Source organism: Seriola dumerili, unplaced genomic scaffold (genome assembly GCF_002260705.1).
Source record: "Seriola dumerili isolate Sdu_G_001 unplaced genomic scaffold, Sdu_1.0 BDQW01000003.1, whole genome shotgun sequence".
Classification (NCBI taxonomy): domain Eukaryota; kingdom Metazoa; phylum Chordata; class Actinopteri; order Carangiformes; family Carangidae; genus Seriola; species Seriola dumerili.
The window spans coordinates 875,937-902,869 of NW_019174258.1; the positions used below are offsets into that span (position 1 = coordinate 875,937).

General features: G+C 40.3%; 1 protein-coding gene across 1 annotated transcript; it reads left to right on the forward strand.

The window, feature by feature from the left end:
• The first annotated feature begins 2,986 nt into the window (after positions 1–2,986).
• Positions 2,987–26,323, forward strand: aldh1a2 (aldehyde dehydrogenase 1 family member A2). Its single transcript, XM_022740831.1, has 13 exons — positions 2,987–3,238; positions 12,164–12,268; positions 12,959–13,099; positions 13,531–13,660; positions 15,631–15,692; positions 16,403–16,531; positions 18,212–18,325; positions 22,090–22,192; positions 22,874–23,058; positions 23,231–23,395; positions 24,077–24,234; positions 25,579–25,653; positions 25,907–26,323. The coding sequence occupies exons 1-13, from the start codon at positions 3,122–3,124 to the stop codon at positions 25,977–25,979; spliced, it is 1,557 nt and encodes a 518-aa protein (XP_022596552.1). The 5' UTR covers positions 2,987–3,121; the 3' UTR covers positions 25,980–26,323.
• Positions 26,324–26,933: the final 610 nt, after the last annotated feature.

Below are 26,933 nucleotides of genomic sequence, written 5' to 3' on the forward strand. Positions count from 1 at the left end.
AGCTTTCTGCATCTATTTCCCTCTGTAACCACAAGGGGTCTACTTTTTATTGCAAATGTGAGCTTCAAACTTTTGAACTGCCATCCAAACCTGACTGCTGCAGACGGTATTTGTTTGTATTTTTTGTATTCTTCCACATTTGGATGCACGAAAAACATAAAAGAACTGTGGCCTTAAAAACGCCCTTACTGGAGGTTGCTTTCTTAATAAAGCCATGACAAATACGATTGAACTTCCTTTGTTGAATAGATCACTGAACTGACGGACACACTCACGTCTAATATCAAATGACAATGAATAAACTCTTAGTTAACAGGCTCACCTTCAAAACCACAACTCAGCAGTGACTTCCACAATCTCAAAATATTGTTGATAATGATCACGTTAGTTGAGCTGAGCTCCAGCCAGTGAAAATATGGCATATAAAGTTGATTTTTATTGACCATTCAGAGCTACAGATGAGGTAGGCCCAGGTGATATAAAATGTATATATTGGCTTTCTGCAATTAAAAAAACAAAACAAATTAGTTAATTTTTGTGAAACGTTTTCAGATGTTTTAAAAGGGCAATCTGTCTATTTTAATACAAAACCTCATTTGGATGATACTCAATTTAATAAATCACATATTTATGTTTCCATTTAGGAAATACAATTTGCTGGAGTTAGATTATAATTTCATTTTTTAAAGTAGTTCTTTCTTTCTTTCTTTCTTTCTTTCTTTCTTTCTTTCTTTCTTTCTTTCTTTCTTTCTATTTTTTTTGACTCTCACCCCACTGTAAATTATTTAGTAATGAAGACAAAGTGAATTAAGTGTACTGAATGCAAGAAAACTTCTCCACAGAGATAAATATATTTTTGAAAACAAGTCCACCCAGGTAGGTCTACATATCCTACTATATCCTACACTTTCCTACAAACACTCAACATCAACGTCTATGAAAAACGAGATAAAATAACTATAGCTACTCATAGGCAACTTTTGATAACCTTTATTAATTTTTATCTTTGTTGTTGATCAAATAACAGATATAAAATAAAAGTAAAAAAAAAAAACTTCACCTGCATCCATCAGTCCTCATATCCAGTTCTGTCCAGTTCATGTCCAGTTCTCTTACAGAAAAAATACCAGAGAAACTGGATTTTGGGGGGGGAAATCTCACTTTTCTTTTTGACACATTAGAAAGTTTGTTCGTTTTTCTCACTCACCTTTCTTCATGTTGCAGCTGTTTGCTCTGAAAAACTCATTCCAGCCATTTTATCAGTCATATTTCCAGTTTTTTTTAATTCATGTTTCCACTGCCAGCCCAATTCTCTTATTAAACCGCTCTTGATGCTCATTACCTAAGTGTGTGTGTGTGTGTGTGTGTGTGTGTGTGTGTGTGTGTGTGTGTGTGTGTGTGTGTGTGTGTGTCACCCTGGCCCCGTTCCTCCAACAGAGGGAGCTCCATGAATACATTTGAACCCGCCTGCTGGAGTTGGTCACACCGTCTCCCCCGGTTCGTCTTATCTTCCGTTCGCTGAGCTTTGTGAAACGGTGAGGCGACAGGCTGAGGATGGGATGTTTTGAATGCATTAATCAATGTCACCGTTTCAGGCACGTCCGCTTTGATGTGAAACAGACACTTTGGAGAGTGTCGCCCATGCTGTGAAGAAAGGGTGATGTGCTGATGGAGAGAAAGCATCCTCCCGGGATTTGCAAATGATGGGCCTACATCTGTCTCCGCACTCCTTTGTCCTGTCAAGAGGCTCATGTTATGAAATCTTAACATTTAAAGGCGCCGGTTGAGGAGATTCATCTTTGAGGACATAGTTTGCATTAAAAACCAAACTGGCCGCAGATGTGAGGCTTCACTTCTCTCTGTATTCATCTCCTCATCTCGAATCCACATAGGCTATCACACACAAACTTCTGATTTACCCTTTAACTGCTGGCAGGCTCTTACCTGAGTGACTCCGTGGATGAATGCGTGAGGATGTGCATTTGTTGTGGGTGTGCTAATACATGCAGTGGATTTGCTTTAATTCCCCCATAGTTCCCTGAGACAGGCTCCTTTGGGGTTAATTGGTGGATGTTTATTGGGAGGTTTAAAGCAGGCGCTGGGAGGAATTATCACCTGCGGGACAAATCCCTGCCAACAACACCACAGCAAGTAGCAGCAATCCCCGCAGTCCACATTTACATAACATCTTAGACCGCGGGGAGGTTGTGTTAGGCAAATAAAGACTACAGGGTGATAGTGAGCCCAGGACAGCAGTTTGACACCTTTATGTGACTTAGGAAATGGTTAATGATGGGTCAAGAATGTGAGTTGATATTTTCAATAAAGAGTAGCCATGCCTTTATGTCTCCTCTGTTAACTGCTGGTACCAAGGTAAAGAATTAACTTTTAATCTAAACTGTCATGTCAAAGTCCTTAAAGTGCGCAGAAAAAATGTGCATTTGAACATTTACAAATACTGGGCAAACTCCATCTGCGGAGGAAGATCATGTGATAAGCTTCAAAAGTGACTAAATGGACCTTGTGGTGAGATTGTTTTGCCACGTAAAAGCGTAGGCTTCATTATGCTCCACTGTGTGCTCTCTGGAGCTGTAGCCTGTTTCACCCATGTGGCCACTTATAAAACACTTGTGCAAAATAGGTCCTGTGTGATTTGGAAGTCAGAGCCAAATGGAGAAACGTGGAAGCCAAATGTGTGAACATGCTAGATTATTATAAGGCAGTTATTGTTAGGTTCAGATCATATACCTATGATTTACAGAATGACAGACACCAAACACCATGTTCAGATGGTCTCCTCTGAACTGAAACGTGTTAAACTTTGAATTAGTGTAGAAAACAGTCAGCTGCTGGTGAGTGAAAGCAGTGGAAACTGAGTGCATCGGGAGTGCGAGGTGGGTGGGGTGGACGTGTTTCTCCTCCTTAACACGCATGGCTGAGGTCGTTTATGTAAATGCGCGAATTTAATTTTCAAAAGGACAGCCCTTTTCTTTGCCCAATGAAAATGAACCGCGGCTGACACCTGGCTATAAACCCAGGAAGGAACCCAAAGTCCTAATCAGAAATCTGTAGAAAAAACCCAGAGAGGCGCAGCAGGCAGACGAGCGGAGAGACGGCCGTGATGACTTCCAGTAAGATCGAGATCCCCGGAGAGGTGAAGAGCGACCCCGCTGCTCTCATGGCATCCCTCCAGCTGATGCCCTCACCGGTGCCCAACCCGGAGATCAAGTACACTAAGGTCTGTTTCTCTCCACACCCCTCTGCCGAACGACTAGAGTTAACTTTGCTCGGCTTGTGCTCGCAGATGTCTCCTGTACCTTTAACCAGAGTTTAGAAATCCGTCGGAACAAAACTTTTTTTTTTCAGTGTCAGCAGCTGAAGCTTCGGTATCAGACCGCGCAGCTCACTCAGGGGCTGGAGCTGATAAACTTCTCCGAACAAAACTTCGTAACTTCCACGACAGACGTGATAAGCGGACGAATGCACGTTTTAAAGTCCCGATGAGTTTTTTTTTTTTTTTCTGCGTCCACGTGCTCAGTGCAGTTCAGCATTAAATGATCAATAAGAACTTATTTTAAAACCGAAGCAGATCAAATATAAAAATAACATATTCTATAAGTTATATTGAATTTTTGCGTTAGCCTGATATCACTTTACTTGATGTAACAAAAAAAAAAAGATGTAACTGCTTAAAACAATTTAGTGCTGGGCCTAATGTTACATTTTTAATGTGATTCACCGCGTCACTTCATAGACCTGAGATTATGATAAAACCTGATTTGGATTTCCATACAGCTTGTGCCAGTTATGACGCTACATGCTACAAAATAGCTGTGTTTTTATAGAGGCAATAACGTATTAATAAAGGGCGTGTCACAGCTTGAGTGTGATTTAGCAATAAAGAGTAAAGTGGTTTTCAGACCTGCTAAAATTTATATAACACCGAGGCACGTGGACAATTTTTAACTATTATTATATAGTTTATATTTATTATGTTTATATTCAACACACAAGCCAGCATCTCTTCAGGTTATTGCATGGGAAGTCAATTAATAAAAAATATTTTTCAATTAAAGTCTCTTACTCAAGAGCTATAAAGAAATTAATTAGAGGAATACGTATAACATTGAAATATTGCAAGATTGGATCCAAACCTTTTTTCTCCCATTTTTTTCCATAATGATTATAATATTTCACTTAGTGTTTCTTTGGTTTTCAACAAGTCCTTAATTTACTGTAATTAAGGTTTCTCACAGTCATATTAGGCATCAGCTGAAAAAGATGAAGCAAATCCAACTAACACCCTCTCTACTTGGTCTGAAAGTATTTTCTTTTAATGACATCAGTGATCACAGCAATTTGAGAAGCAGTGTTAGAACACACACACACACACACACACACACACACACACACACACACACACACACACACACACACACACACACTCTCTCAGGCATTGTCTCATTATTATACTACAAACACAAAGTTGCTTTGGTGAATAAATTGTTTAGAATTAAAATGCATGTTGTCAAAGAGAAAAAATGTGTTATCAGAAAGCTTTTGGAATCGCTCTGCAGCCAGAAGTGTGTGGGTGGAAGAAAGGGGATGCAGAAACAGCTGGACAAAGGAGCATGAGTCAAACAAAGAACTTTATTTGAGTCATGAAACAAATCATGTTGCAGATAGTACAAAAACAAATCTGCTCTCAGAGGGATTTTAATTAGAACACCAGGTCTTAACTCAGGATGCTGTTTGTAAACCCTATAATCTACAGTGAAGTGCTTCAACAGTTTGTTGCCATGATAAGTTAATAGCAGTTGATAAACTGTTGTATAATTGAAGCAATAATTAATCAGTTTTATAATCTCATTCCCTTATTATAACCCTCATGTTTTGAACATGACCTTTAACGTTGAGCCAGTGACACACATGTTGAAAATATCACTCATAAGAATTGTTTAGTTTCTGTTTCATAACGTGTCTTGAATATCAATGCTAATATAAAGTATATTTGAATTAAAACTTCCATGATTAGTTTGTCTGGCATTCTTGTAGTGTGTGTGGGCAGTTTTAGTTTGAGGTCTCATCATCAGTCCTGAAAGGGTCTTTTAGCTGCAGAACAAGTGTTTTTATGATTGTGAGATTAAAGGGCACATCTCATGGAGGACAGATTAATGATAGCGTGGTGTAAGTTCATTCAGTGCTATTACTGCTGCGTGTTAACACATACCTCAGTGTTTTAAGTGCAAAGGGCAAGCTGCCACTGCACTGTAAAGCGGACGGTACATGTTGTATAGGCTCTGTCGTGTTGTAAGCTTTCCATTCCCTCACAGTGCAGTGTGTTAGTTAAACGGGTGGACACAATGGTGTACAGGAGGAAATTTAGGGAGCGACTTGGTGAATTAACCCCCAGGAATTTGGATCATCCAGTCCCTGTTGGTTTGGTGGACATAGGGGGCAGAAGGGCCCTGATTTATGGGCACCCCTGGCGTGGGCTCTCCTCACACCCTGTTCCTGTTCTCCACCCCACTGACTGCAAGGGAAACAGCCAACGCTGTTCACTGGCCTGTAGGGTGTGTGGATGGAGCTGCAAGCGTCCAGACACAGATTTTCCTACGATATTGTTTTAATACTAATATACATTGAATTTTTCTGCAATATAACAGCAGTGTTAAACTTTTTTTCAACTTGCATAACAATTAAAAAACAGTTAGACAAATCTCAGTTATTAAGTAAGGACTTTTCCTTGTTTTGCAATGCAAAGATAACATCTGAGCAACGGAGATATGGCCGATATAGTATCATTACTTACCAGGTTTGCTTCTGTAACAGGGAAGCATGTGATAAAAAATGTTATTGCAATCGAGGTTTGCCCCTTGTCCTTTTCACCGAGTCGTGAACTGCTCACCCTCAAAGACACATTGTGTGATTGTATCAGCAGAAGCTATGCTCCTTCTTGTGTGCATCTGTATAAAAGTGGAGTTCTGTTAATAGTTAGAGTTAGTAGTTTTCAGACACACTTTCTCTTGTAGCTAAAACCACAAAGAGGAAAAAGCTTTCTCCTGATCCCCTACCCCCACATTTCTATCACTAGAAGGCTCCAGCAGCTGGGTTACAAGATAGAAAACAGTTTAAAGGTTGATAGGACCACGGAGGAAGCCATAAATAAGACTGCCATGATAGCTATTTATTGTGGCGTGGAGTGGAAAAGAGAGACTCTGTTTTATGAATAATTAAGGAGGAACTTTTCCTGCCTTTCTTAGGGGGTGATTCCTCGGGCCTTTGTGGTTTTTCACACTGTTCAGTGTTAAACCAGACACTCAGTGGGACAAAATTAACAAGAGTGGAAACAGAAGCAAAGCGTTGCAGCTTTTGCTTTGAAAGAACAGTATATAAAAGGTTTGTGTGTGTGTGTGTGTGTGTGTGTGTGTGTGTGTGTGTGTGTGTGTGTGTGTGTGTGTGTGTGTGGTAATTATGCAAGTGAAAAGTCAGAATATGTTTTTGCCCTTTATTTGAATATAATAGAGGTGAGAAAAGTTGATATCAAGCTTCAACAAAAGTCGACTCATAAGAATGTATATGCAGAAAAATCAGCATTTTTACAATGTGTCTTGTAGTTCCAATTTGTTGTTATTGTAGCCCTAATAGAGTAATGACATAGAAAACAGTGCAACTGATATAAGAGCTAACAAGGATCAGATTCACTGGGCTTGTTAATTGTCTGAGTTACAGATCTCTTAATCTAATTGACAATTATAGGTTTTCTTTGTTGCTTTGCTCATGGTTGCATCAGCGCATGCTCTCCATAGGAACCTGTGCAGAACCTGTCTGCTGAAGACCTGTGTATTTGTAAAGCAGTCTATACAGAGACATCTACTCAGTTTGGATGAATAAGAGGCTCCATCAGTCTGTCACTGATTGAGATAGTACAGATGGAGGCTTGGGGCTCCCCGATGCTAGGTGCTGTCCACTGGGGTGTAAATTATGACCCTGTCTCACTGTGTGGGTTAGTGGCCCTGCCTCGCCAGAGCCTGACCTGCAGTTCTGGAGTTTTTCACTTCAAAACCACCATCTTACTGCGATCAAGATCAAACAGAGCCAACGTTAGGGGATACTGTGCAACTAAATGATTTATCACAACGAGCACAGTGAGAACCTCCTCCACCCCCTTCTATGCCTTTGCTTACACAATCTCCCTGTTCGCGCACACGCACACACACACACGCACGCACACACACACACACATACACACACGGACACACACACACACACACGCACACACACACACACACACACGCATACACACACACACACACACACACACACACAGCCACAAACTCTCTAAAACACATCTCTTTGATTGTGACAGGGTAAGTGTGCACTGCCATTAATATGTCCATTGGTGTGAAATGCCTACTTGTGCAGCGAGTGTAAATTATCATCTTAGTAGACACGTCAACATCGTGTCCCCTGTCTCTTAATCACTGTTTAAGGAAGAGCAGTGACAGCGAGGTTACCCTGTTAACTTCCCATACCTTCGGTCTGCAGCCCTCTTGACAAGGAACGTGTAAATCCTAATGGTGTCATTATGAAAAACACTTGGCTTCATAAATCTGTTGGTGGAGTCTCTCTCTGCAGCGAGCATCAGACCCAGCAGAGACGCAAGTCTTTCTAGATGTTTATTTGTCTGTAGAAAAGCGTCACATTTCTTTAAAAATGACTTTGTCTTTGTTTACTGATCCCATGAGTTAAAACTACGTGAAAAATGTTTCTTTAAACCCCTCCTTGACCTGAGATTTAAAGAACGGTTACATACACAGGAAACCCGTCAAACCTCAGATGTTTAGAGGAAAAAAACAGCAGTAGTGAGAGGAGAGGTCAGCTTTATTGTTGATTCATGGAAATTAAGCTGTGTGTAGCAGCCTGCAGTCTGTCTTTTGCTTTGCCTTTCACTAAGCTTGTAGATAAATTATTAAACATGTTTTGCGTAGTACTAATATTTATATTAAGTCTGAAAGGTGATACATTTACATATGTTGATAACAAGTTTAATGGCATTTTGCTCTTCTCAGATATTTCAAAATGGAAACTAAGTTTTGGGATTCACAGATGCCAGTTGGATAAATTACTGACTTAACTAACTATTGACTTGAAATGTGAATTTATTGATACAAATCTGCCCAGAAACTTTCTCGAACAATTGTTTTCAGCTGTAAAAAGCAAAATCTAATTCCCCTTTTGGAGAAAAATATGTATTAAGAAATTAGCATCATATGAGCCTAAAAAAGGCTTAAATCTTAACTGTTTGGTAGTCCAGTGATGTGCAGGGTCTGCTGTGGTTTCTGACTACTGGAGGAAGTGTATTTAATTAGTGAATCAACTGCAAAAGTGAATAAGAAACTGTTTGTAATTACAGCCTTATGTCAAATTAGTGTTTCTCACATAACTTCTCAGTTAGGATGAACAACTTTTACCACTTGCCCACACACACCGATGAGACAAAGACGTTTGCCAGTCAGTGACAGCGAGGTCGCCCTCGCCAAACCCGGGAGCGTAGGGTGGCATTGTCTGTAGGTGTGTGAGTGAAAAACATGAGGGCTCCATGGTGTCAGACATGTGGAGAGGAGTAGGAGAAAAAAACACCAGCTGGTCTCCACTTTCACATGCTCTCCACTCACTTGTAACAGTAGTAATTATAAGACTTTTGAAACCCATCCAGAAACAGAAAGGAAATAGAGGTCCTGTGATAGAGGAGGATATGAAACTTCCTGCGCAGACGAGCGTTGCAGGTGCCCGGGTAGGATTCGTGTGGCTGTGGAATCTTGGCGCGTTGTGTATAAACACACTCATATATATATATATATATCCACTTTCACATGCTCTCCACTCACTTGTAACAGTAGTAATTATAAGACTTTTGAAACCCATCCAGAAACAGAAAGGAAATAGAGGTCCTGTGATAGAGGAGGATATGAAACTTCCTGCGCAGACGAGCGTTGCAGGTGCCCGGGTAGGATTCGTGTGGCTGTGGAATCTTGGCGCGTTGTGTATAAACACACTCATATATATATATATATATATATATATATATATATAAACACACACACACACACACACACACACACACACACACACACACACACACACACACACACACACTCACACACTCACACACTCACACACACTCCACCCCCCCACCCCACCCTCCTTATCCCCCTGCTTTAAAAAATAACAAAAAAACAACAAAAAAAACAGACAAGAACTGAGGAGCATTACATATTCCTTCAGCCGTTAGCATCTGAGCTGTGAGAAGAAGCAAAGAGCCAAACAGATGTTTTGTTGGCTGCAGAAAATATTTTGGCCTTTCTTACTTCCCACTACAGTTCATTGCTAAAAAATGAATTCTCACAAAAAAAATCATGCAAAGTTTTGTTAGTTTGAAAAAATGACAGACTTTAACATCCTTCGGGTTCAAGGTGACCAAATCGTCGTTTTCATTTAGAATGTATTTAACGTTTTTACCAAAGTAGCAAACAGGCAGAAGCCTGTAGCTGATTTGAAACGTGCTAAAAAAAAATAAATAAATAAACAAACAAACAAAAAAACCAAATAACAAACAAACTAAAAACTTAAAACATGTTTGTTTACACCATGTCTCATCTTTTCATCATCCCCAGGCTGTCACTGGATGATGTGATTGACAGCTTTTGAAAAGAAAAGTATGGGAGTTGCTAAATGTTTACAGCTGCCCTGTGGCCCATGCAGAAAGTCTTGACCTATAAGCTTAGTGCTTCGCTCCCTTCCACATCAGGCATCCTTGTTATATATGTCAGGCATCACATTTCAGAGCTTTTTTTTTCAGTTTTAATGCTTTTTTAAAAATAAATTTAGCTGTGCAAAATGTTTTTAACTTTAAAAGTTGTGCTATAAATGGCTTCATTGCAAGAGCAGAAAACCTGTTGTCACTATCTCTTCAGCCTCGGGATACCAAGTTAATTCCAAGCAAACACTGGTAGTGCAGATTTTTATAAACATGAAACCATCATGTGAAGTGATAGTATCGACCCCGCAGGGAATGGGAAAGAAAACACTATTTGTCATTTGAAAATGTGCACCCTTGCACTTGTTTTTTCATTCTTGTGTTCTTTGCCCCTCGTCCAAATGATCCTAAAAGCAATTTTAAGAAACCTTGAGAGTTGATTTACAACTCGGGCCTGTCATCTTAATCAAGTCTCTCAATGGAACGAGACAAAAGTCTAACACCAGTCCGAGCCCAGAGAGAGGGCTGAGCCAAACGGCGGCTGACAGTTGTCCTTTTCTGGCCGTGATTTAGGTGGCGGCCTGCTCCACTGTTCTCGTGCTTCATCCGTTCTCCTTTAGCAGCGTCTTGTGAGAGGGGTTACGCCATGCATAAAGCTACCCATGGTCTGCATTCTTGCTTGGACTGTTGAGGCTGTCAGGGGGCTCCTCTGATTTAGGGCGCCCCACTTCAGTGGCCCCTATAAATTTAAAAGCTAATTCAGTGCTCTACAGGACTTTCTGTTTTTGTAGCTGGCCCTCTGCTCCTTATCGTTACTGACAATTTTATGAAGTGCTCTTAATGAGCGGCAGATTAAAGGTGGCCTCTGATGGAAGGCGCCTGAGAATACTGGGCTGGTACAGAGAGAAGCCACTCTGGCCTGTGTCCGTCTGTCGGTGTGTGTGTGTGTGTGTGTGTGTGTGTGTGTGTGTGTGTGTGTGTGTGGGTGTGTGTGTGTGTGTGTGTGTGTGTGTGTGTAGGTGTGTAGGTGTGTAGGTGTGTGGGGTGACCAGTACAAAGGAACTGTCGAGGAATGAGTCTGTTAACGTATGGGTCTGTGGAGTGGTACACGCAGATACTGAACACCTTAAACGTCTGCATGTGAGTTATTCATATGCAGAGTCCACATTATGAGCTCAGGAGCCGTGGGAATGAAGAGGAGGAGGCAGGCGGAGTCATGTGTTTGCTGTGACTCCAACAGTTTTCAGACTCCCTGGCATTTTATACCAGCCCAAAAGTAAACACGGCTAACAGTTTACAGCCAATTAAATAGTACTTAAAGCCCAGCGTTTATGGAGGTAAACATGTTGGAGAGTTTAGGGAGGCTTAGGCCAGTGGGATACTTGAACCCTGCTCTCAGGTTTGCTGTCAGTGCATCTGAGCTCCTCTAAAGTAGAAGGACGGTAAGAGCATATGTATACACAGAGGGATTTGTGCCAGCAGATGTTCTCCTTGCACTCTATTTATCAGACAGACTGACAGCCATTAAAAACAGTGTGTGAGTAGTCTGCCTAATGGATCTAAACATGTCAGCAAGAAAGGAGAATTTTTTTTTTTTGACTTGCGTAAGATATAGTTGCAATTTCAAATCACACCATGCCTTTTTGTTCCACTTTTCATCAGCCTATGAAGGGGTTTGTTTGTACTCCAGTGACATAATTCTCAGTTTGTGATTTTGTAAATATTTATTTTTCTTTTGGTCTCAATAGATGTTGAATATGTCCTGTTTGGAATCCCAGGCGGTTGTTTAACGGAAGACTTGCTTTAACGCATCTCAGAAACCAAGCGCGGCACGTGTTTTATGATCTCGTAAACGAGCAGTGATGTTGTGAAACGTGTGTCTGTGTGCTTGGGGTGGAGGGTGGAGTTAGGAGGGTGGGTCTGTGTCTGATAGGGATTTATCTACCCCCCCCAAACCACCACCCCCACCCCCACATCCACCCACCCCCTTTGTCTGGATGGTGGAGCACTCCCAAGAGAGCAATGCTGGACAGGCAGGAATCTCTGTCCAGATTTCCAGAGATTCTCCCATATCCCTTACACAAGAGCCTGGAACCTGGTGCTGGGGCTGCTGCCTGAGAGCTGTTAGTATTTCACAGCCTCAGCTGCAAGCATGTTACTGCAGCCAACATGGTGTAATGAAATGATTACTTAACATAACATCAATATTTAAAAATAAAATAAGGTAGTCATTACTCTATCTACCACTCAAGCTCAGCATGTTTGCAAATCTTTACATATGTTAGGTTTTAATAATCCATTTGTGCATTTAATTCGTGTAAAGAAACTAGATTCATGACTAGTAATCTCTTTAACAAAGGTTATTTATTAATGAATACTAAAGCCTGCCGTTTTCTTCTGCAGATTTTCATCAACAATGAGTGGCAGGACTCTGTTAGTGGGAAGGTCTTCCCTGTCTACAACCCAGCTACTGGAGAGCAGATCTGTGAGGTCCAAGAAGCAGAAAAGGTAAATACTCTACAGCATAACATTGTAGGTAACAATACCACACTATATAAATGATCCATTACAGAAGGTAATACCCTGCATTAGAAATTTTACTTAAACAAGTAAAGAAGTATTTGCAACAAAATGTACTTTAAGTACTCATTATGCATTATTGTGTTATTGGATAATTATTGGATAATACATGAATATGTAAGTAGTAGTTTGATATTGTAGTTGGTTGCCCTAGAGCAACAGTGAACCACTTCAATACTTATGGGTGGTTTAATCAGTAAAAATGCCTCATATTTTTTTAGACTCATATGTTTTTCTATGCAGAATCGTAATCTGAAAAGTAACTATCTGTAGCCATTAAATTAATGTAGTAGAGTAAAGACTACAATGTTTTCCTCTGAAATGTAGTTACTTATTTTTCACCACTTGAGTCTGAGATTGAAAAACAAGTTAGCTATTTGTTTCCAAAGAATTAAGATAAGCAGAAGTACAATATGAGATCAAGATCTTGTTATTTGGTGAACTGGCTCTTGTCCTAGCCCTTCCTTATTTCTGTAACTTTGAACAGAAAAAAAGAAGTGCAGAAAATATTCATGTATGCTACTGGCATGAAAAGACAGATTTCATGAGGGAGTGCAAAAACACTCCTGTCTACTGGATCAGGTCAGATAATTAATGTGTTTCCCTCTCGTCTCATAGGCTGATGTTGATAAAGCGGCGCAGGCGGCTCGCCTGGCTTTTTCTTTGGGCTCCGTATGGCGAAGGATGGACGCATCTGAAAGAGGTCGTCTGCTGTCCAAACTGGCCGACCTGGTGGAGAGAGACAGCGTCTATCTAGCAGTAAGTTAACTGAATATGGGCATTTCGCTAAATCAAATAATGTTAATGTAGTGTAGTATAATTTTTTTTTGTTTATAGAACTCTTTTATATTTCATGGACATAATCCATGTGATTATTACCCTATTTATATAATTATTTATAACAGCACTGTAACTAATTTAAACAGTTTTCATTTGTCTTCGTTGTTAATACATTTTTACACCGTCTGCAGAGCACTTTGAGTTGTCTCTGTGTTTGAAAACACAAAACACCTACTTTGCCTTAAAGACAGCGTATAACTGTAACTTAGGGGCTATATTTGTAGTTTAGTGTTATCTCAGGCTCACATTTCACCCACGAGAGAGTGTAAAGGCTGGAACAGTATGGAATTATGTGAGGATCACAAGGTTATATCCCATATTTCTGAAACTTCTCCCCCGTCTCTTTTCAGACTATTGAGTCACTGAATAGTGGGAAGCCCTTCCTGCCCACCCTGTTTGTGGACCTCCAAGGAACCATAAAGACACTGAGATACTTTGCTGGATACGCAGACAAGATCCACGGCACTTCCATTCCAATGGGTGAGATCCCTGTTTGAGCATGACAGCAGTGTTTCAGTGAAACGGACTAAAGGCAGATTGGTGATGAGAAACCATGGACACTGGGATACCAAATCAAAATACTTTGCGTTATGTTGTTTGCTTGGTTGTGGCCTGATTTAAACCATTGTTTGTTTATAGGGTATTTGGTCCAGGGAAATTCTTGTACAACTCTTCTTATTAGGACAGTAAACATAAATGTATTATAAGCCTCCATAGCTGATTTTTTAAACAAGCTGTAAACAAAACACTGACGTATTTTCATCTTTTCAAGTTGATAGGGTGAACATGTTAAGAAACTGTTAGCTATTAACATCGAACATCCAGCACTTATGGAGCAAAATTTTCATTCATCTGGAGTGTTGTTTCTGGCCACCTGAAGAATGTAAGTGCAATATTCGCAAGTCGTTTCATGACAAACACTGGCATTGTCTTATGAAAGTAAAGCTTATGAAAGCTTTGTGGAGCTGAGAGACACTGCAGAGTCAGATAATTATCTGTGGGGTACTACAAGTGGCTCTTTTTAGATCCACTGTTATTATAAAGATATTGATTATAGCCACTTTAAGAACTTATTGAAGGAGCATTTAGTTGAATGAGAAAACACAGTTTTGTGTAAAAAGCATGCCTACGCTCAGCTGAATAAGGTATCAAATTGACAATCAATCCAAACATTAACATTTTTCATCCTGAGGAGGCTGCCACCAGTGTCACCTCTCTAAGGCGGCTGAATTCGGGGGTGGAGGAGGGGAAAGTTGGCTGTCTATTTCAACAGGAAGCACAAAAAAGACAAAAAAAAAAAGGAATAAGAGAGAGGACATGGGAAACCTCCTGATACCACTGTATTGTCCCTCTCAAAGCTCCTCTTGTACACTGCTGCCAAACCAACCATGGTGAGCATTTTCCCAGGGCTCTGGTTTTAGCTTTATTCCTCTTGTAGACTTTCAGAGAAAATAAACAAGGATATTTCTGTCGCCTGTATGAGGTAAGGCAGTCAGTAAATCATATTTGTTCACCTGTCAGGATGAGGCGCAGGACATCTATCATCAACAACCCCCTGGCACCTATTCATCTCTCACATTATGATACAGCTTTGGAGTTAAATTTGTATCATGGACAGTGTGTAATGAATGAGGAGTGTCTTCATGTGGAGCTTTGGCTAAAAATTTTGGTATAGTTTACATTGCTTGTTCCAAATTGAAATATAAGTCATCTCCAGACGTCATACTTTCAAACAAACCTCGCTGATACTTGAGTTCCTCCTGAAAGGCTCGTGTCTAATAGGGTTATAGTTCCATTCTGCAAACAATAACAGTTTTGAAAGATCCCACATCCACTTTGGACTTAAGGACAAAGGCTGACATGCTGTATATTAACCTGAACTACTTTATCCACTTATGTAGTTGTGTGTCCATTGTCATACTTTCTCTGTATCCCGTTCAAAATGATCATCTGGCTCGTCTTCCACATTGATCATTCCAGTCCAAAAGCAACATAAAGCAATGTTTCATCAGCTGACGACTGTTGTAACAAATTTATACACACATTTCTCAATATCAATTGTTTTTGTGGACGATGAACAAGCATGGCACACCCTCAATAAGTACCTCCTTTTTATTCAAGTAATGCAAGAGGAATGAGCAAACCTTTCCAGCATAACACCCATCTCTATGACCTAAAACAGTTACACACATGCCTGTGCTGTTGGAGGCTCGAAACGAAATGTAATCTCTCACCAGGGTAAAGAAACGAGGAATGTTGCGTGTGGATTCACTTGCAAATTAACATGTCAAGTCAACAACACCGGGGGTATCAGGTGGTGACACTTTTCATGTGTTTGAGGCATTTTTCAAGCTTTAAACTTCTTAAACTAAATCATTGTGTGTGTGTGTGTGTGTGTGTGTGTGTGTGTGTGTGTGTGTGTGTGTGTGTGTGTGTTCGTTCCTCCACAGATGGAGAGTATCTGACATTTACCAGATATGAGCCCATTGGAGTTTGTGGACAAATTATCCCTGTGAGTATTACCCTTGATACAAGTGACATGCGTTATGGAAACAAATGGACGTAAAAGATTTTTAAAAAAAAAGCAGATAACAGTAAATTGCAGTGATATTGGAGGTTGTTAGTCTTGGCTGTTTGTTGTCATTACATTCTGCAGTTTCCAGTAATTCCCTGACAGTCACTGTTTATTCGGGTAAATCTGCTGGTAAGCCCCCAAAATGACTGTGCCAGTGAGTTTGAGTAATAGGGAACGAGAAGTGAGAGGCAGAGGACTGAACAGGGGGATTTAACATAGTGGGTTTGAGGAAAGGAGAATGGTGAGAAAGGAGGAAAAGATCAAGGAGAAAGAGACACTGTTGATTGTGCAAGAGTGCAGAAAGCGTGCGGTTCTGTGTTGAGCCCCATGGGCTCCTGTGTAAAGCAGAAATAACACAGGCCTGTGTGTTGTACAGTGATATGGGTCCATTGCACATGTGTTGCAATTTCCCAGCTTTCTCAGAATACTGTGGGAAGAGAAAATACTGTACAAGTGCCGAGAACATTTTCTCACTTGACTATGTTTAGACAGAGTGAAAATGAGAGTAAGTGACTTAAGAGCGATGACTTATTGAGCTTGACTTGTGACCACCCAGTGTGTCAGTCAGATGCATGATGTCTTTTTCCGGCATGTGTGTGTGTGTGTGTGTCTGTGTGTGTGTGTGTGTGTGTGTGTGTCATGCACAGTGGAACTTCCCTCTGATGATGACAGCATGGAAGCTGGGCCCGGCACTCGCATGTGGAAACACTGTTGTCCTCAAACCTGCTGAGCAGACACCTCTCACCTGCCTCTACATCGCAGCTCTCATCAAGGAGGTAAATGACAACAATCACATTACCAACCACAAATGTGTTCACAAGGCATTTTGTCAGCATTTTATTTGAACAGACCAACATTAATAGTCCAATAACTGAATCAGAATCACTTACAGGTTTCTGTTTGCCAAGAACACAGTGTTCACTATGAATTTGGCCAACACTTTATTTGGATCGCCCAATGTTAATGTAACCTCAAAGCGACAAAAAACAGATGTTTTATAAAGTGTCGCTTGTCTATCCGGTGCATCTTTTCAGAATCTGTAATCCTTATTTCCACCTTTAGATTAACTCCAGTCAACCCATTAGCTAGAATTTATCACTTGTAGATAGCTTTGATTATATTAGCTGAGGTGCTTAGATTCCAGTCTTTGAGATGTCTACTGAGACTTCAATACAATGGAGGTCATCATCTTTGTTTGTGGTTCGTAAAGCATTAAAAACTCATCAGGAACATGATGATGCTGAGGAACCATTCCCTGGCTGCATGACACCTGAACACAACACCTGTGGACAGTTTTCATGGAGATGTACTCTATGAAATTCATATCCATGAATTTTCAAAATGAACTGACTACACTGTCACTGGCTGAATCAGTAGCTTTTAGCAGTAGAGCTCCTCTCGCTGGTGACTGAGAGCATCGTTCACAGTACTACATTTCCTTGTTTAAATGTTATTAAAAGCCACAGAAACAATCTTATCTTTTAAACTGTAGTGACGAACAGCCAAAAGGGAACAACCACTCATGTCAGCCTTAGATTTGTAATTCTGAGTCAGAGGTATCAGGAATTTCAGACTCCATTGAATCTCCCAAAAGAAAAGAACTACAGACAAATCAACAAACTGCTGGCATACATCAGCATAAAATATCAGCACTAATACAATCAAATCATCTTATTTTATTGGAGCCATACACTGTTTGTATCTGGTTTCACATGGTAACAAACTGCTGCGCATACGTGACACAACAAAAGGAGCTAGAGGTTAGCACTAGAGCTAACACCTTGGAATAGCACCCCCAAGTTGGAGTAAGGGATGTTTTCCCTGTTCTTGTTATTCTGCCAACATCAGGCCAAGTTTAGTACCAAGCCGAACATGACAGTTTAAATCATCAACAGACTTAATATACCACTGAACTGAGGACAGTCAGAATTAGCACTCAACATTGTGATGGTATAAATGGTGTTTACTTAATGATATGTGAACTGAGGCACATTTGAATGGTGATGTGATCGCTTTGCTTTAAGAAAAAAGTGTATGAGCTACTTGGTCAGTGACTTTGAATTCTTTGAAGTCATTTATAATTTAACTTAATAGTTATAGGAATCAATGCTGACACATTACAAAAGAGCACTGATAAACAAAACACAGGACGTATCATAAAAGAGTTTCACGCTGTACGTGTAGTGCAGCCGAGACAGTCAACATAAATATGATCAAGAAAAGTTAATACAAGTGCAGATTTCAGTGTCCACATCCTCCCTGTCTTCCCCCTGTCCTCTCTGGCCTCTCCCCTTTTTGGAGACTATCTGTCTGTTGCCTTCTTCTTTTTGATGTTCTCCATTCTCTGCTGGTAGGGAGGTTGGGTTGGGTCCGGATTCCCCCACACTGCCTGTGGTTTTGCTTGGCTCTGCTGTCATCTCCGCTAAAGCTTGTTTCCTCTCATATTGTTTTGACAGGCCGGGTTTCCACCGGGAGTCATCAATATTTTGCCAGGATTCGGGCCAACGGCAGGAGCTGCAATTGCTTCGCACATGGGCATAGACAAAGTGGCCTTCACAGGATCAACTGAGGTACTTTGTCCTCTAGTGAAGTGGCTCAGAAAAAAACCTGCCGCTTTTGTCAGCGAACACAAGTGACACAGTGACCAACATGTGCAGAGCATAAGAGCAGGCTGGGTAATTAGGGGATGTTGTGTGCCTGTATTGAAGTCTAAATGACAAACAAATGGGGTCTTACATAAGCTGTGTGCCCTGTCATTACTCCTCATGTCAACGGGCTCTGATTTTATCTTGCACACATGCACATATTTGTGCTGTCAAGAGTATACAAACACACTCTGAAAACACTGCCTCTCTCACACACAGGATAAACCATTGTAGCTTTGCAGAATAGGGAGGCAGTTAATGGAAAGCTAAATCATCAAGGACATACCATGTTAGGTGTTGAGCACTCGGGGGTGTTGCGGTCCAAATGCATTCCTCCGGCCGGAGGTAACAGCCAGAGTGACAGCAGATTCCTTTTCTGCAGATCATTTATAAACATCTGTTATTTCTAACTGCAAACTAACCCCTCTGGTAAAACCATTTACAGCAATTCCAATGTAGAATTTATGTTTTGATGTGACAAGCCTGTATTTCACATGTATCTTTGGTAAATGAGCCAGGTTTATATTATATTTGGATCAGCCGTTGTGGTTCATGGAGATGTCTGTTTTGACCCTGGTGGTGTGTTGGAGAAGCAGTGTGCATGACCTCCGATAACCCCACACAGGTAAAGACATACCTCAAAGCACTGCTAGGCTAGGCTAGGCTTTTTATTTAACTTCAATCTCTTCAGCTAAAGCTATTTCAACCATTTATTAAAACTTGCAAATTAAAACACAAACACAGCCTGAAACATGGTAACAAAACATGACAAACTATGACTGAAATATTGACCAAGTTATAGTACAAATCTGAACTATGAATGGCTCTAACATTGTGTATTTATGATTTTCCAGCACAGTATAATGTAAAACATACATTTTCCGATTGTCATTCTTTCTCTCTCTCTCTCTCTCTCTCTCTCTCTCTGACACACACACACACAAACACATATCTATCTACACCTATCTCTGTGAGGACCTGTCATTGACATAATACATTCCCTAGCCCCTTACGCTAACCTTAACTATCACAGCTGAATGTCCAACCTTTACCCTTAAAACCCTTAAAAACCTAAGACATAACCCTCAAACAGCCATTTAAACTTACAGAGTCCAGTGTTTTGGTCCCCACAAAGCTGTCGGACCCCACAAGTATAGCGGCCTCTTGGTTTTTGGACCCCGCAAATATAGTAAAACAAGCCCTCACAGACACACCCAATCAGTGTGTGCACGCGAGCTTGCATAAATGCACCTTCTAACACAAACATCTTCTTTGTTTTATCATCTCGTCCTGATTGAACATTTCCTTTGTGAGTGGCCCAGTTTTTTTTTCTTTTTTTACTTTTTTTTTTCTTTTACTAGTTTTCCTGTTGTTTCATGTAATCTGGAGTCAATTACTGAGAGAATGAGCCAGTGCTGTAAGTGTCTGCTGATGCCCAGACAGTGAGTCACTGCACTGTAGTAGCAGTGGTGGGGGATAGTAGCCACCACCGCATCTCCTCACAGGCTGGAAGGTGGTGGTGTAGCTACAGGTGGATTTTAGCACCACAGCTCATCTTCGTACTGACTCACATGTGACTGTGACTCCACATGGAGGAGTCTGGCAGCCCAGCGTGTTTCCTTTACCCCTGAATAAACACACGCTAACCCCCCCTTAGTCAGCCGCTTTGTGTTTCTGATCAAAGACAGACAAAAACACATCAGAAACAATGAAGCCAAGCCAAGTACTGTGTTGTTTTTATACAGCTTTGGTACAAGCCACAGCACAGCAGTCAGTTGATTCTGTTCTGTTCTCTTGTTTTCTATTATATCTTGGTAACTTGAAGATGAGTCTTTTCCATGTGCTTCAATGGGATTTTTTTTTCTGGTTGGACACCGAGAGGGTATTTTTCCACTTTATCCCATCAGTTCTTTCGGAAAATAAAACAGGCTGTATGAGTAACAGGAAGATGAATGCTTGTTTAGGGTGTAGGGTTGTGAGGGAGGTGTGTATGGGGTTTCTCAGACTTGTTATCTGTTGAGTCAATATTTCAAGACACTGAAAAAAATATCAGTTGAAGCAGCTGATTCATTCTAGTGTCCCAAAATCATCTTTCTCTAAATTTCCAGTTGATGAAATATTGTTCATTTCCAGTGCGGTTTTAACCAGCAACAGAAAAAATGTCAATCAGTATCATAATTTTGACACTTGAAACTTCCTGTAAATGGAGGAATGTGTCAGAAATTAGTAAATGGAAGATAAATGGACTTACATGTCACTTTTCTAGACTTATCGAGAACTCAAAGTGCTTTACACCACAAACCACATTCGTCACACTTTTTCTATGCATACTTCCCTTTTCTGCCACACACACACTCTCACTCACTGACCGATGATAACATTTGGGGTAATGTTGGGTTCAGTATCTTGCCCAAGGTCACTGTAACATGCAGACTAAAAGAGCTGGGAATCAAACCACTGACCTTCAGATTAGTGGACGACACGGTCTACCTCCTGAGCCACAGCCACACATTCCTTTAAATTCATTTGAGAAAGCAACTCAATATATAATGTATTATGTTGTACTTTTCTTTAATATAATGACCACATAATGGCCATAACTACTAGTACCTTTTTATTCTATTGTTTACTCAGTTATAATCTATTTTTACTTTATTTTAATTTTTAGTGTTTTATGTTGAAAGGTGCCATACAAATAAATTTTCCATGTCATGCCACACATATCATTACTTCCCATAAAACCACAACTCTTCATTTTTACTTTTTGACTTTTGTACGGATTAAACTAATTGTATATAACTTGCTGAATAGCATTAGAGGTGATGGTATTTGGACTTTTTTTATCCCCTTGGTTAGAGCCAGGCTAACTGTTTCCCCCTGTTTCCACTATTTGTGCTATGCTATGCTAACCAACTGCTGACTTCACATACTGGAGTGGCATAGAGTGGTATCAATCTTCTCATCTGTCTCTTGACAAGAAAGCGAAAGGGCAAATTTAAAATTTATTTAAAAAATTTATGCAACCCAACTATTACAATTTATTTATTTTATACTTTACATCATAATGTGCATGTTTATTTTGTCAACTGTTCCAGGCATCTTTTTAGGCATTCTTTCTGTTTACATACAGTTAAATGGTCATTTGTGAGGTAAAGAAATGAGGACATTTCTAATCAGTCTGCTTCTAAACTGTGTCACTAGGCTACAATAGCCAGTAATGTAACAAAAATGAATGCAGAGGATGTTCACTGTGATTGATTACACAATATAAACAATTTTCAAGAGGAAAAAAAAAAATACACAATTTGTAGATAAGAAGCTAAAACTTGCAAAATCATACTGACAGACCAGACCCATATCATACCCGGCAGCCCCTCTCCCTCTCAGTCAGTTAGATCACAGGACACCACCCACACACCTTGTGGTTGCTCCTTCCTGCCCTCCATTAGACATCAGATGCTGTTCCCAGCTAAAACATAATTTTATTTTCCTGTTGCTGTTTCCAAAAACCTGTAATAGATATTCATTCTGTGTGTTTGTAGAACTCATGTTTCAGCTGGTCTACCGGTGCATTCCCTGTTTGGAGCTAACCAACCTCTTTAAGCTATTTAATGGCTCCAGCTGATTTACTGATCTGGCTGCAGGCCTGCATCTCTGTGAGTAAACCTCAGATCTGTTTCCTCTGCTAGGTCGGCAAGCTGATCCAAGAAGCAGCTGGGAAGAGTAACCTGAAGAGAGTGACGCTGGAGCTCGGAGGAAAGAATCCCAACATCATATTTGCAGATGCTGATTGTGAGTTTTTATTCATTGCCTTGTTTACCTGTCACCCTCACCAGCTGGTCCGCCACCATCCCTGTTTTGTTTAGTTATGTGTCCCCATTCTTAGGCCCTTCTGTCTGTGGATAAACACACATGAAATAAGAAATCCTAAAATGCTCAAAGGTTTTGTAGTGCTATGAAAACCTGTGGATGGATGGGTTTCATATAAAGTCTATATGGCTCACCAAACTGGGGGTGCTGAGGCTTTCAAATGCTTTCAGCAGCCGTGAGAGGGGCTCCCTAAGGCCTGTAAATCAGGAGAATGGACCCTGACTCAGTCGGGTGCTTCAGCCGAGACCCATAAATCACAGGGGTGCGTTAACCCTTCATGGGCAACAGCAGGGTCCTGTCTCTCAGGTGTCAGGTATCAGATTTGCACAGGATACCTCCAATAAATATTGGGGCAAATTTTGTAACAATATACTGCATACACAGCTTTTTCTTTTTTTTTTACCAGATAAAGTTTTTATATGTATGTAGCTTATGTTAACATTGACTTCTACATTATTTAACTTTAAAGATCCCAATTAAGATTTTTCTTTCTTAATAATTACCCTTATGATTATACAATTATTTTCATCAGACATTTCTTTTTTTACGAACAAGTGGCTGTGTCTAGGTATTGATAAACTAAAATCACTTTTTTTTAAACAGTGGATTTGGCTGTAGAACAGGCCCACCAGGGCGTGTTTTTCAATGCAGGCCAGTGCTGCACAGCGGGCTCTCGCATCTATGTGGAGGAGCCCATATATGATGAGTTTGTTCGGAGAAGTGTGGAGAGAGCCAAGAGGAGGATAGTCGGCAGCCCCTTTGATCCCACTACTGAGCAGGGTCCACAGGTGAGTGAGCACAACACATCTATCACTTCATGAAACTGCAGACTTGTTTTAACATTTGAGCAGAAGTTCCCTTGTCTTCATATCATTTTCTTTCACATTCAAGCGTCTTTCTTTCTATATCTTTCTCCTCTGCCCGGGCTTCACGCATCGTATCTGTCCTCCACCTCCACAGATCAGTCGGGAGCAGCAGAATCGTGTGTTGGAGTTTATCCAGAGCGGCATCAGTGAAGGAGCCAAGTTGGAGTGTGGCGGCAAAGCTCTGGGCTTGAAAGGGTTCTTCATCGAGCCCACTGTTTTCTCTAATGTGAGGGATGACATGCGCATCGCCAGAGAGGAGGTACAGTGATAAAGAGCTGGGATTTTGATAGCATCAGCACAACTAATGCATGTTATATCTGTGTGTAAAGCAGTGGTGGAAGAAGTTCTCTAAGTAAAAGTAATAATACCATACTCTAAAAATACTTAATTCAAGTCAATGTTTTGCATCAAAACTTTACTTAAGTCTAAGTACTAAAGTAATATCAGCAAAGTATGCTCAAAGTATCACAAGTACTTATGCAGAATGCCCCCTTTCAGAGTGTCATATGTGTTTTACATATATATATATATATATTATAGAATATTATTGTTGATGCATTGACATGTAAGCAGCATTTAATGTTGTGGCTTTTTGAGATGGATCTAATTTTAGCCACTTTATATACTACTGGGCTGTTAAATCTATAAAACATGCATGATGCCTTATATGTTTATCTTGTATCCTGTTTGACCTGCAGAGTAATTAGTAACTAAAGCTGTGAACTAAGTGTAAAAAAAAAGTAGAGTAATTCCATCTGATATGTAGCCGAAGTATAAAGTAGCATGAAATGGAAACACTCAAGTAAAGTACCTCACAATTGTACTGAACTTTATGCTTATCCTTTCACATGTCTTTGTTTATGACCATGGTAACTATGAGAAAAGTAAATGAGAAGATTTGAAGTTAGTGATGAACCCGTGTATTGTTGCCTATTTACAGATTTTTGGACCAGTCCAGCAGATCATGAAGTTCAAAACTATCGAGGAAGTGATAGAAAGAGCCAACAACACAGATTATGGTTTGGTTGCGGCCGTGTTCACCAACGACATCAACAAAGCCATGACCATCTCCACGGCCATGCAAGCCGGCACTGTCTGGTAAGCTTTCTTTCTTTAGCTGCAATCAGGAATATTTTTCATGTGGGAAGTATTCAGGCATCCAGAAACCATAAACTGGCAATGTGCCACGTTACTATCATTACACAAGCCACAAAGAAATGTTTTCCTTCCTTTTTTCCCCTCAGCTCAGACATTCAAGATGTAAAAATATCAGAAGTCATGTGCCAGTGCAAGACAACAACGTAAAATATAAACTGTAAATGTAAAGTGACACCCTAATTTTATAATCAGTATAAATGAAATGGCCATAAAATGTTACTTCTTGATTTCACCTAAGATTGTTTTGTTTCTTTTGTAATTAGCTGCAGATGGTTATGAGTAGGGGTAGAAGTATAGCTAACATACAGCATCTGCCAAGAAATTTTCACAACTTGTCATACTTGACTGCAATCCTCTGCTAGCTCAGAAAACATTTCTCTACCCTCATCTTTCATGCCACCCCAGTCACCATCATACTTCTCTTTTTATGAACAACCAAACCTTTTTCCTCCCATCCACTCTTCTTCAACAAAGCCCGCCTATTCCAAGCAACATTTCCTCACCACTAATACCGGCCACAATGACCACTTCTCATAATGTAGTAAGTCATGTGGGATTGACCACAGACAAGCAGCTGTGTCTCCAGTTACCTCCTAATCTCACAGATATGTCTTTTTTTATTGTCTGTTGATTCTGAGGTCTCCTCTGAGGTTGTTTTCTTATATACTGATCAGTCATGTGATTTATAGATCGACATTGCCATTTTTGTCATTTTTTAGAATAGTATTTACAAAATACAATATTTGTTCCTAATGGACACAGAAATTTACTTTTTTTCAAGCTCATTTTCCAGAACACAGAATAGTCAGATCTCCTCCATCTTTTAAAAAATGTTCTCCTTCATAAACTGGCTTCTATTCATTCACTTCCCACTATGTGAAAGATTGCTGTCAGGGAACGACTGATAAGGCTGGACTGTAAGGGAATTCTTGGACGCTCAGTCACACTTCTCCCTCCAACTTTCTCAATCCCAAAGTTCACCAACTTTCTTAACTTTGGCGCTTTTGTTTTTTTTTACTCAACCCAAACTTTTGTATTTCTTCCTCATAGCATCCATTCACTAGTTCTTTCCCAGGCAGCTGTAGCTTGAAAATTCACAACTATAGGATATTGTCAATCCAGATGGTTCCAAAAAGTAGCAGTAGTTGAAAATGTATTTTTACCTTAGTCTCACTAAATGCAGCTTTAATACTACTGCTTTGGACAAAGTTATGCCCCATTTCACAATATAAAGCCACTTCAGTCAAATGCACAGAAGTGATCAATGTTTTGTGTATTTCACAGGATAAACTGCTTCAACGCTCTGAGCACACAGTGTCCATTTGGGGGATATAAAATGTCTGGCAATGGGCGTGAATTGTGAGTATGACTTGGTTGTCTGCCAACTGAATATACACAAATTAACCACAGAATTACTAATACTGACTTTCTGTTTTGAAAACCTACTTTCCAAAATTGCTTAACATCACATAAATCTTTATCTAACAGGATATTGCAATGTTTCTCCTCCAAGGGTCTCTAGCAGTGTCTCCACTATATTTCAATGTTCCCGTCAGAATATGATTAAACAAAATGAGCAGCATTGTTACTATTTCCTGTTGTGTGTTCTCAGGGGTGAAAATGGCTTGAAGGAGTACTCAGAAGTGAAGACCATCACGATGAAGATGGTCGCCAAGAACTCTTAAGGCAGCCATGCTTTTTTGGGAGGAGGTAGCGTCTTCCTCATCACTGACCCGCCTCTTGTCGGTCCATCCACAGTGGCAAACCACATTAACCATCCAAACTAGTTATCTCCATGGTAACTACAGGCTGTGACCACTTGCTGCCCTCTCAGTCCCTCCATCAGCTCCGCCTTTGCTCGCCACGGACAGTCAGCTGATCCCTGTCCAACTATCTCCTTGAATTTGTGGACTGTCTCTAGTCTAACTGACAACCACTGAACCACCCCCATACTGTATACCTCCTCCACTAACTACACTAAAGCACTCACAGAGACGATGGGGGAGGCTGTTCTGACTGCAAACCCCAATAACAACCCCCCTACCAGCCGCTACACCCAGATCCTCACTGCCCAGATGCTGGATGCTCAGAGACTCAGTCGCTGCACTTGCAATCAACCCTTTACTAGCAACTTGTCATGTGTTGGGAGGCAGTTTTTCTTTGTACTGTGCGGTATGTTCATCAGAAACCTCATGTGTCATTGTCTTGGTAGAATTTATGCAAGCATGTCAGCTCATTCAAGACCACTGATGTTGTCAGCCTCAGATATGAATGGATGAAATGTTAATTCAGAATTAAAATTGATTTCTAATTGTCTTTGTTTATATTTTAGCTCATATGACTTAACACTGTATGTCAACCTTTGACTGATGTAAACGTGAAAGATTTTAACCTCTTAAAAGCATTTTTACTCTCACCTGCTAAAAGAGGAGTAGATGTATTTTAAACATTATGTAACTGATTTTCATTGATGTCCATCTATGTTTATGTTTATACAATCATATGCTATAAAATTATAAAATGACCATAGTTTTTTTTTTTCAGTAAAAACTTTTTCCTGGAAAACGTTTTTCTTTGAGTGTTCACTACATTGTTAGGACTCAGTATCCTCAGTATTGTGTGACCAAGAGGTCACATAA